This window comes from Ceratotherium simum, chromosome 35, assembly GCF_057802395.1.
Source record: "Ceratotherium simum simum isolate JZ-2026a chromosome 35, ASM5780239v1, whole genome shotgun sequence".
Lineage (NCBI taxonomy): Eukaryota > Metazoa > Chordata > Mammalia > Perissodactyla > Rhinocerotidae > Ceratotherium > Ceratotherium simum.
In genome coordinates, this window is record NC_141934.1 from 614,447 (window position 1) to 626,498 (window position 12,052).

Consider the following 12,052-nt stretch of genomic DNA (forward strand, 5'->3'; position numbering starts at 1 on the left):
ATTTCAATCTTTTTTCTTTCTGATTTTTTTTTTTTGGTGAGGAAAATTAGCCTGGAGCTAACATCTGTTGCCAATCCTTCTCTTTTTGCTGAGGAAGATTGGCCCTGGGCTAACATTGTGCCCATCTTCCTCTACTTTATATGTGAGACAGCTGCCTCAGCATGGCTTGATGAGCGGTGTGTAGGTCCGCGCCCGGGATCGGAACCTGTGAGCCCCGGACCACCAAAGCGGAGTTTCCGAACTTAACCACTATGCCATCAGGCCAGCCCCTTTTCTTTCTGATTTTGTATTGGATAATTTCTGTTGATCTGTCTTCATGTTCATTGACTCTTTTCTTTGTTGTCTCCCATTCCATTATTGAATTTTTTTTTTTTTGGGTGAAGAAGATTGTCCCTGAGTTAACATCTGTGCCAGTCTTCCTCTATTTTGTATGTGGGACGCCTCCACAGCATGGCTTGATGAGCGGTATGTAGGTCTGTGCCCGGGATCCGAACCTGCGAACCTCAGGCCACTGAAGCGGAGCATGCAAATTTAACCACTGTGCCACCAGGCTGGCCCAAAAGAATTTTTTTAGTTTCCAATATTGTATTATTCTGTTTTGGAATTTCCTTTTTTTTTTTTAATTTCTGTTTCTCTCCTAAGAACTTTCCTTCAATTCATTTCACGTGTGTTTACCTTTGCCTCATGGAGCATAATTATAAAAACTCTTTTAACATCTTTATCTGATATTTCCAACATCTGAATCATCATGAGGTTGGCATCTGTAAGTTGTCTTTTCCCTTGAGAATTGGTCTCATTTCCTGGTACTTGGTGTGTTGAATAATTTTGTATTGTATCCTAGACATATCTTGGAGTATTATGTTGAGTCTTCCAGAGAATGTTGAGTTTCGTGTTAGCAGGTAGTCAGCCCAGTTAGAGTTGCATCACAAGTTCTGTCTCGCCCTCTGTGGGCTATAGTTTCAATTTCATTTCAATTTTCAAAGCTTTTGATATGCTGCTTTGGGTCTGCCCCACACATCAGTCACTCAGGGCAGTGGTTTAGCTCTTAGTCCAGTTCGTAAAGCTGGTATTGCTTTGGCACTGTGCCATGCATATACAACTCACGCATGAGCCTGGGGCTTTTGTGGGTTCATTCACAGAATTAAGGGACCTTTTCTTTAGCTCTCTCTTCTCTGTAATTCTCTTTCTCACACACACACACACACTGCATCCTGCAGAGTCCCCTTTCCTTGGTTCCTCTGGCCAGAAAGACGGAGGTTTCTCTGTTACTTCTTCCACACAGCTCCATGTCTAGGGCCCATTCTTGGGGCAGTGCCAATAGAGAAGAGAAAAACAAACCATCAGGGATTTCCTCTGACATTCTTTAGACTTTTTCTGTGTACTACCATCTAGAAATTAGGTGTTTCTAGCCAAGTTTTAGCCACCGCTGCTTTGCAACTATGAAACCTGGGCCTACCCTCAAGACAATGCCCCAAGACAAAAATAAAAACAGGAAATCATCGCCATACAGGTCATTTCTCCAAGCTTTTGCTTGCTTCCAAAATCTGTCTGCTATTGTTCACTTTTCAGAGTTCTCAGGTAATTGCTTTTTATACTCTGTCTGGAGTTTTTAGTTGCAATCAGCCAGAGAGAGAGACTGCAGTTAGCTTACTTCATCCTGGCCAGAACTGGAAGCCCCTCAGTGTAGTTTCAATTCACGTTTCTCCATGAGTCAGGATAAGCATCTTTTCATATGTTTGAAGTCACTTTCATATTTTTAATAAATTGTCTATTCATATCTTTTGCCCATTTTTCTATTTGGTCTTTAGTCTTTCTTAATTTTGAAGAGTTTTATATTTTTTAAAGATACTAGATTTTTATCTCTTTTGACATACAAAAATTTATTAGGTATTTTATCTTCTTAGTTGCTATTGTAAATGGGCTTTTCTCTAATGGATTATTGTTTTTGTATATGGAAACTATTGAGTTCTCTTTGTTAGTTTTATTTCCTGCTACCTTACTGAAGTTCTTTTTCAGTGTTTGAATCTGTTCTAGGAATTTCATGTACACCATCATATCATCTGGAAGATAGTTTAACATCTTTTCCAATTCATATGCCTCTAATTGATTTTTCTTGTCTAACTGCATTGGCTTAAACCTCCAGTACATTGTTGAATAGTAGTGTAGACAATGGATATTCTGATCTTAGTGGAAATACCTCCAATATTTCTTCACACATAACGTGTTGGCTGTAGAAGTAAGGAGGATGTGTCTGTGCATATTTTAGTCATTTTTAAGAAACCTATCAGTTTCTGTTTGCTTAAGTGTTTTAATAAGAAATGGGTATTGAATGTTGTCAAAGGCTTTCTCAGCATCTGTGGAGATAATTATATGATTCTTCTCCATAGATCTATTAATATAGTGTATGACATTAATGGATTTCCTAATTGAACCAATCTTGCATTCCTAGGATAAATTCCACTTAGTTGTCATGTATTATTTTCTTGATTTGATGTTGTATTCTGTTTACTAATATTTTATTTACTGTTTTTATATGATATTTGTATGTGATATTGGTTTCTACTTGTCTTCTGATCAAAACTTGAAATATATCTCATGAATTCTGTTATGTAGTGTTTTCCTGGTCATTTTTTGAAATTTGTGGTTTAAGTATTTCCTCTTTCATCTAAAAGTTGTTTAATAGGGCCGGCCCCGTGTCTTAGCGGTTAAGTGTGCGTGCTCTGCTGCTGGCGGCCCGGGTTTGGATCCCAGGCGCGCACCGACACCCTGCTTCTCCGGCCATGCTGAGGCCACGTCCCACATACAGCAACTAGAAGGATGTGCAGCTATGACATACAACTACCTACTGGGGCTTTGGGGGGAAAAAATAAATAAAATAAAAATTATAAAAATAAAAAAAAGTTGTTTAATAGATGGTTTTTAATTTTTGGTTGGGAGGATCTTTTTGGTTTTATTTGTTTATTTTCTGGTTTAATTGCACTGTGATCATAGAATATTATATGTTTATAATATTTCTTCTTTATGAAACTTACTGATGTTTTCTATGTGACCCAATATATCATTAATTTTTATACATCTTCCATGTGCACTTGAGAAGCTGTAGTCTCTGTTATCAGAATGTAAAGTTCCGTATAGATCCATAATATTTACTTTGTTGAGTCTTCTATCTCTTTGCTTATTATTGTCACTGATCTGACTTAGACTAAAAGTAGTATATCACATTCTCTATTAGTGAGTTTTTTGCTGTGACTCCTTGCATCTCCTATAGTTTCTGCTTTATAAAGATGGTGTTTCTGTTATTTAGTACATAGGTATTCATCACTGTTATATACTTATTGTGAATTGGAGCTTTTAATATTAGAAAGTATCTGGCTTTGTCAAATCTAATGCTTTTTGGCTAGAATTCAACTTTGTATGATATCAGTATTTCAACTCCTGCTTTCTTATTGTTTTCCTTTGCCTGATAGACCTTTGTCTGTCTCTAATTTTAGCCTTTTGAAGTCACTTTAACTTTCTTTTCATATTGATTTATATATTCTGAGTATGAGTCCTTACAGATATGTGTGTTGTGAATATTTTCTCCCTGTCTGCAGCCTCATTTTTGATTTCTTTAATGTCTCTTGATGAGAATTATGGCTTCGAGCTTCATCCATATGAGACTGGGGTTAATTCACTTTCAGTTTTGTGGAGTATTCTATTGTATGAATATACCAAATTTATCCCATTCTGCAGTTGATGGCCATTTGGGTTGTTTCTAGTTTTGTTATTATGCATAATCCTGCTATGGACATTCTTGTACAAATCACTGTGCGAGTTTCTTTAGGGTGTCTATTTAAGAGTGGGGTTGCTGGGTCATAAGGTGTGCAAGATAGTCGCAGACTGTTTTCCAAAGTGATTGTTTCCATTTCTGCTCCCCCAGCAGGGTTGGGGGGTCCAGTTGTCCCACGTCTTTGTCAACGTTTGACAGACTGTTTAATTTCTCACTAGACTGCTAGGAGAGTAATTATAGCACATTGTGGTTTTGACAGGAATTTCCAAGATTATTAATTAGGATAAACATCTTTCATATGTTGATTGGACATGTATGTTTCTTGTGAAATGTCTGTTCAAGCCTTTTGCTGATTTTTCTTTCTGGTGTTTGCTTTTTTATTGTATTGATACAGTGTATTGTAGTGAGTCCAGTGTGGGTTGTGTTCCTCCCCCTCCTGGAGCAGCTTTCATATTGTTACCCTTACAGGAGAGGTGCAAGTGTAGTGTCATGCACACCTGTGTACCCTTCCCTATGTTCACCAGTTGTTGGCGTTCTGCCACATTTGCTTTACGTCTCTGCCTACATACTTATATGTAGATGGATGTAGATTGAGAGAATATGTCTTTTTCTGAAACATTTGAAAACAGCTTGCAGACATCATGACCTTTCACCCCTAAAATACTGTAGCCTAGGAATATGGACATTCTTCTACAAAAAATACCATTATGCTTCCCCCCCAAAATTAACAGTAATTCCATATTGTTTGTAGTCCATATTCAGATTTCCCCAATTGTCCCAAAAATGCCCTTCACAGCCCCTGTTTTCTGATGCAGGATCTAATCAGGTTCACACACTGCATGTGGTCCTGATGCCTATGTGAGTCTCTTAATTTAGAAGAGTGGCCCTGGCTTTGGCTCTTGTTTCTCTTGACCTTGACCTTTGTGATAAGTCCGAGCTAGTTGTCTTGTCCCGTGTCCCAAGCTCTGGATGTGTCTGATGGTTCCCTGCATGTTGTGGGCGTAGATGTACAAGGATGGCACTGTCTTCTTGCATCACCTCAGGAGATAAGTGATGCCAGTTTGTTTACTGTTGGTGGTGCCAGCTTCCCTCAGATGGTGAAGGTGGTGACAGCCAGATATCTCCCCTGTACAGGTACCTCTTCCTTGTGTGATTAGTAAATAATCTGTAGAGTAATGCCTTGGCACAATGCAAATCTCCTGTTCCCCAACAACATTTCACTGGTTGGGCCCTTTTCTAGATCTGAGTGGTGACTTTTATAGTCTCTCACTCTCTACTTGTAGTTTCGGCTCCCTCTGTTAATTTCTTTAGAACCATTAAGCATCCTTATTTTATATACCTGGATGCCTTGCTCTGGGGGTCTAGTTCTGCTTCCTTTTGTTTCTTTCTTTTTTGAACAACAGACATTTATTTCTCACAGTTCTGGAGGCCGGAAGTCCAAGATCCAGGCACCAGCAGATCTGGTGTCTGGTGAGAACTGGTTCCTGGTGTGCAGATGGCTGTCTCCTCCTTGCGTCTGCTTCCTATTGTTTGTGATGGCTCTCCCTCCTGGTGTCTTATTTCCTTGTTTGTTGTTATGAGTTTTGGCTACGAGCCTGCATTTGGTAGGGTTTTATCTGTGAATTCATTGAGGCCTGCCTGGAAGGTGGGCTCTTGCTGAGGAGATGTTCACAGACTGAAGTTTTGGGGAGCTCCCAAGGAGGTGGGAATTAGGGCTAACTCGAGAGCTGGCATTATTTTGGCACGTCTGGGTGCAGGTTTAGTTCTAGTTCAGTCTAACACTGAGCATGTAGCCCTGTGGGGTCTTATCCTTATGGGGTGCTCCCAGGAGATTACCCGCCTCAGGAGGGCCCTAAGCTTTTCTTTCATCCCCCAGAGGCCTTGAGAGCCTGAACTCCAGGTCGCTGGAGCAGATGCCCTCAGGGCCAGAGCCAGCTGCGGCTCCGCAGACCTCACAACGTTTCACTTTTACTTAGTGTTTGGCCTCTGAAGGTTCCAGACTTTTTTTTTTCCACCTTAGTGGTATAGTGAAGATTTTGGTAGTTTCTAGTTTTATCAGCATTTTTAGTTGGTTTGGGGGGTAGGGTCAATCAGGGCATCCGTCCTGCTGAAAAGTAGCACCTTCCTGTCTGTGCTGGTTATGGGTGCTCAGGTGCCTCATCGGGCAGCGGGAGCTGGTTCTGTGCCCTCGTCTGGCATGTGCGGGGGCTGGGGTCTTGTTTGAGGCGCTCCCCGCACCCTGTGCAGCCCATCCTTGCCCTCTCATCTGCACGGTCAGTGAGGCAGGACCCGGTGGGCTGGGGAGTGCCCGGCGTCTCTGGGTGCTTTGGCTCCCCTGCTTTGGCTAGCTTCTGATGCTCTTTGTTGAGTTCCAAGCTCCTTCAGGGCCCAGTGGTCCTGGTGCAGTGAAAGGAAAGGGCTCCGTGACTAAGGTCAGGGCAAGTGCCCTGGGCTGGCCTGCAACCTGTTGAGGGGTCAGCCTGTGGGATGTGCAGCCCAAGACCAGCCCCTCCCCTGGCCCTGCCTCCTGTGCCGCTCGAATTGCGTGGTTCCGTCTGTGCTGCTGTGGCAGGTCCCGTGCGCTGTGGCAGGTCTCTGCCCACACCTGGTGCTTTGATACACACTGCTGCCTCCCAGGGAGGGGCATCCTCAGATCCCTGTGCTGCTGCGCCTGCCCGAGGTCTGTGTGCCATGGTGGGAGGGTGAGTGCCAGCTGCAGCCTGGCCCTGGCCACCTGTGTGCCTTGCCACCGGCGGCCCTGGCTGCCCGCTGCTCCCAGGCCTGGGGTAGGCTCGGGTCCCCTCTCTGTGGGGACAACCCTGAGGCCTGCCGGGCTGCTGCTGTGGAGACGTGATGCAGGGCAACACTGTCGTCCGTCTGTGGGCTGAGGGCCTGCGGGGTTTTTGGGGCATCTGCAGCACCGAGTTAGAGAGGCTGTCAGAGTTGCTCAAATTGTGTCAGATTGTCTTTCTTTTTAATTTTGAAAAGAGTGTGTCTGGGGCCGGCCCTGTGGCTTAGCGGTTAGGTGCGGGCGCTCCGCTACTGGTGGCCTGGGGTTCGGATCCCGGGTGTGCACCGACGCACCGCTTCTCCGGCCATGCTGAGGCCGCCTCCCACGTACAGCAACTAGCAGGACGTGCAACTATGACATACAACTACCTACTGGGGCTTTGGGGGGAAAAAGGAGGAGGATTGGCAATAGATGTTAGCTCAGAGCCGGTCTTCCTCAGCAAAAAGAGGAGGATTAGCATGGATGTTAGCTCAGGGCTGATCTTCCTCACACACACACACAAAAAAGAGTGTGTCTGGCTTTGACATCTCGAAGTGCAGGCAGATTACGAAGTTGTGCTCTATGGATTAAGTTTCATGTTCCTTTGCCCTCTGGGAGGGAACAAGTAATAGGACAAGGAAGCCAGGCAGCGGCGGGAGGCTGATACTGCGCATCGGCCTTGCACAAGGGGCTGTGGCCTCCGCTCCAGGCGGCCCGCTGCCAGGGGAGATAGGATAATGCGATTATTCTCAATTAGATTAATAAAGAATAATTAGGTGTCATAAATCAAGTAATCATGGGATATTGTCATGGGAAAAATATGTAGCTAGAATTAATTAGTTTTCAAACAAAGGGTTTATTTTGATTGCTTGCAATGATGGAGCCCTTAATTGGCGATGCATCATCTTGGCCTGAGCATTTTGGTTGTCGTAACAACGTGACGGGTTTGTTCCCAGCAGTTCTGGGCAAACAATAGAGGAGAACTTGGTTTCATCAACTCAGAGTGAGCCTTGTGCTGCTCAGGTTCTGGAAACTCCCATCAGGCCGCAGGCAGGTGGCAAGTGTGGGCTGGGCTTCGGCTGGCATTCCCCAAGGCCACCGTCCTGCCTGTGTGTGTGTGCCCCTAAGTGTGTGTGTGTGTGTGTGTGTGTGTGTGTGTGTGTGAACACACGTGAGTGTGTGCCCTGTGCACGTGAATGCGGTATGTGTGTGCATGTCAGGACTGCACAGTGGGAGCCTGTGCAGAGGCGGCCTGGACTGAGTGTTGGGGTGCCTCCTACCCTGGAGTGGGGCTTTGAGGCTGGGTTGAGGTGCTTTAGCGGGGTCTGCGTTATTGGATCTCCTGAAGCTGGGGCCCTGCAGCCCTGTACCATCACTGACCAGCTCTTCTTACAGGACAGGCACTGCACAGGCAGGCAGTGGCTTCTGGGGGCCCAGGAGCTGCTCCTCTCAATTCGTCCGCAAGCCAGCCTGCCCAAGGCTGCCACTGCAAGGTTAATGGCCCTGGCCCGGCAGGGTCTCCAGGGGGCTTTCCTGTCCCACGCCAGAGGAGGGCCATGGGTCATGGAGCAGTGTGGAGGGGTCCCTCTGACCCCTGCAGGAGCCCATCCTTAAGTTTACAAAGAGTCAGTTGGCTTTTAGTCAAAGATGAGAGAGACTGTTAGGCTGAAAACCCTAAAAGTAAGAGAGAGAGAAACAGACTTGACCATTTTAAAGCGTGTTCCCAGGGACCCCCTCCTTCTGTTTGAAACCTAGAGGCAAGATCTAGTGGTCAAGTGGTCACTTGTGGTCTCTTTGCAGTACAGGTGACCATCTGCCCTGGAGTAAGAGACTGGGGACCCCGTTCCTGGGCCTGGCCCTGCAGTGTCTGCTCAAGGTCGTTAGGATCTAGGAGCCAGCCCTGCATCCACTACCCTCATGTGGGCCAGGCCTCAGTTGGCCTGGGTGCTGGCAGCAGCTTCCCACCGGGTCTCTGCAGCCTGGTCTTCCCCATCCCCCTCCTCAGGCCCCCGTGCTCTCCAGTCGCTGCCCGCCCTCTGCTGTCTTGGTGACCTGGAGCCCCTTGGGGGCTTGCAAGGCCCCCAGCTGCCTCAACAGTGGCATTCCTTAGGTGTTTTGAACCTTTTGCTCCAGTCACGCCACTCCTGGCTCTCTTCTGAAGATAGAGAGACTAGAAGGAAAGGGCCTGGGATGTCTTTAAGGATGGGAGGCACAAGGCTTGCGTTTGAGGGTGTGGCTGAAGCGGTGCGCCTGCCTGTGTGTGTGCCTGGCCTTGGCTGCAGCCCCTCGTGCGTGGGCCTCTGCTCTCGGCCTGGAACCCCCTCCAGCCCCCGGCAGCAGCCTCCTGGTCAAGGCTCCCTCCTGGAGGAATTTTTCCCATCTTTTTTGCTGTGTTCTTGTACTTACCCCAGTTCCTCTGGTGGCTGTGGCTGCCACAGCAGTCGGGCGGGCGCCCTCCTCCCTGCTCTGTGTGCCGGCTGGAGGTGGGTGTGTCAGGAACTGTCCCAGAGCCCAGCAAGAGAGGCCCTCCTGACACAGCTGCCCAGCTGCCTGCAGTCTGCCTGGCCTTTCCGTCTGCAGCCTCAGCCTGCCCGAGGCCTGTGGGCAGGCAGATGTACCCCCGGCTGTTGACATTGGTCACTTCTGGTCTGGGGCCTCCCCTGCCTGCTGAGAGCAGCCACCCCTGCACCGTCGCATCTCTGCCTGCCTGTGGGACTGAGGTGGTGTGAGAGGAGGCATGGGCCTTCTGGGGACCCTGCAGGGTTGCATGGTGGGGGGGCGCTCAGCGGGGACACTAGGAGGTTTCTCCTTTGGGGTGGGTGGGCTCCAGCATGCCTTGAGCACGGGACCAGTGGTGTGCGAAAGGGCCTCTCATCTGTGAGAGCAGCCAGCACGGGCCCTGCTCTGGAGCTTGCTGTGAGGCAGAGGTGGACAGCACGTCCCGGCACATTGTTACTACACTGCTGGGGAGACAGGAGACTGGGCTCAAGGAGGGGTGTTTGGATTTGCCGAGAGGGCTAGTTGGGGAGGGCTCCCCGAGGGAGAAGCTGGAGCAAGGCCTGGACAGAGGGCAGGACTCATTCAGGCCCAGAGAGAGGACGAGCACTCCAGGCGTGTGCACAGCCCAGGCGAGAAGGACCCTGCCCTGGGCAGAGTGGGACGACACTGGTGTGGCCAGTGGGATTTGGGGAGCCAGAGGGTGCAGCTAGGGGTGGACTGGAGGCCAGTGGAGGGCTCTGCGCTGGGCACCGAGGGCAAGGGTGGCCGCGGGAGGGTGTGGGCGCTGCCGTGCCTGCCTGGGGATGGCACAGATTGGGACCTCTGTACCACTTGGGTGCAGAGGCCAATAGGCAAGATTGAAGAGGGGGAGAAGGGGTGGGTGGCATCAAGGGAGGCTCCTACTGTCTTTCAGAAAGAGGACAGCTGGGTCACTCACACACCCTCCCTTTGGGTCCTGAGGTGACTGCACCCCTGCCCAGCATGGCGGCCCTGCCGCCGCCGCCAGACCCCCAGTTTGTCCTCCGAGGCACCCGGTCAGCGGTGCACGCGCTGCATTTCTGCGGAGGAGCCCAGGGGCAGGGGCGCCCACTCCTCCTCTCAGGGTGAGTAGCTGTGGCCCCCAACCCAACCCCAGGGGTGGCCCAAGGTGAAGTTGGGGGGGTGGTGGCCTAGCAATGAGCCTGGTGCTTGTTTGGGGATCCTAGTGAGGGGCTCGGGCTGCCTGTTGTCCAGGCACCCTGCCCTCTCAGAGCCCACTCGACACACTGTCCCCTTAGGCCTGGCCCCCTCTCCGTTAGAGACACCATCCAGTTTGCACTGTCAATGGCGGCCTGCCCTCCCTCTCCAGAGAAGCAGGCTCTGCCTGAGGTGCCTTCAGAGGCTCCCACAGGCCCCTGCCCACCCCCTTGGAAGAGGAACACGTGCCACTGTAGCCTTAGTTCATCTTTAGATCTGTCACCTAAACTAAAAACCCTAGTGGCCGAAGCGCCTTGTCTGCCAGCTGTGTTCCAGGCCGGCCCGCAGAGTGTGCAGGGCCAGGTCAGCTGCCTCGATGCCTCCTCCTGAGCCTGCACTCACGTGTGTTGGAACAGGTCCCTGAGTGGGCTGGTGCACATCTGGAGCCTGCAGACGCGGAGGGCGCTTGCCACCCTGGATGGCCACGGGGGCCACTGTGTGACCTGGCTGCAGACACTGCCCCAGGGGCACCAGCTCCTCAGGTGGGTCTCAGTGGCAGTGAGCGCAGTCTCAAAGGAGCCCAGTTGTAGCCTTCAGTGGGGTCCAGGAACTCTCCAGTGGAGGTCCTCATGGCCTCCCCTAGCTGCCAGGGCAGCCCCACCTCCAACAGCAGAACAGGGTGTGACCTCTGCCCTCAGCCCGTCCCAGTGCCGCGTGTCCCAGGTGTGCTGGGTGCTGGTCACTGCCTCTGTAACGGCTGTGCTCTCCAGGCAGGTGCCCACTGAGAAGAGCCTGATGAACGCACGGGACAATGCTGTCTGTGGCTTCATGCCACCTGTGGCCTGAGCAGAGCCCGCCCTGGCCTGCCAGAGCTCCCTAGTGGCAAGAGCTGGGGCTTGAGGCCTCTCCTTGAAGGAGCCTCAGCTTCCCTCCCGCAGGCTTCTGGGCCTGGGTGTCATGACAGCCACTCTGCAGGGTGGCCTTCTCCCTGGTTGTGGAGCCACTTTCCCACAAGACGACAAGGACTGGTTGCCAAGGCAGCGCAGAGCCTGATCTTAAAGCTCACCAGGCTGTGCTCCACATCCCCAGCACGGCTGCCTCCAGAGGCACTGGGAGTGCCACTCCCGTGTCCAGGTCTGCGGCTCAGGGCTGGCCAGCACAGGGTCAGCAGGAGATGGCAGGAGCAAGGGGGCCTGGTACTCCCAGCAGAGAAGAATGCATGTGCTGAGGCCACATAGGGCCGGCCTGTGAATGTCAATATCACAGGGGCCATGAGGGGCTGCAGGCTGGGCAGCAGAGTGGGGAGGGACTGTATTCTGGCACTGCCACTGCGGCCTTGTAGAGGTGATAGGCCGAGGACTTCAGGTGGGTGTGGGCCTGGAGGCAGCAGCAGGGGGCAGGTGGGTGAGAGAGCAGGTTGGGAGGGGCTTCCCTCTTCCCTGGGGAGAGGGAGAGACAGGGCAGGCACAGACTAGAGAGCATGCAGGAAGCTGGGGGCCCCCATGGCTGCCAGGGTGTGCCGTTGTCTTGGGTGGCCCTCCCTGCTCCCCGTGTGGGGATTGCTGCACCAGCCCAGGAGTCCACCAAGTCAAAGTGCTGCTTTCCTGACACCCTCTGCCCCAGAGCTGCAGACTGACCTCTCCTCCTCCTGCCCTGCACTCAGAGCCTGCACATCTGGGCACTGGGGAGCCCAGTTCCTGGAGGAAGAGGCTTGCTAGGCCCCACTGTTCTGCAGAACACTTTTGTGCCAGACTCACGCAGCTCCCACCACCCTGAAGGTGGCTCGCGGGTGACTGGGGGACTGGAGGGGACCGGAGGTGTCCAGGGGCGGTGGCCCT

General features: G+C 50.7%; 1 protein-coding gene across 1 annotated transcript in view; it reads left to right on the forward strand.

Annotated features, from left to right (window-relative positions):
• The window catches only part of GNB1L (G protein subunit beta 1 like), a 61,493-nt gene that overhangs the window by 17,565 nt on the left and 31,876 nt on the right, over positions 1-12,052 (forward strand). Inside the window, exons 2-3 of the mRNA XM_087423728.1 lie at positions 9,952-10,141; positions 10,631-10,756. Coding sequence (XP_087279854.1) covers positions 10,020-10,141; positions 10,631-10,756 — 248 coding nt within the window. The 5' untranslated portion in view covers positions 9,952-10,019. The remainder of the gene's footprint in view (positions 1-9,951; positions 10,142-10,630; positions 10,757-12,052) is intronic.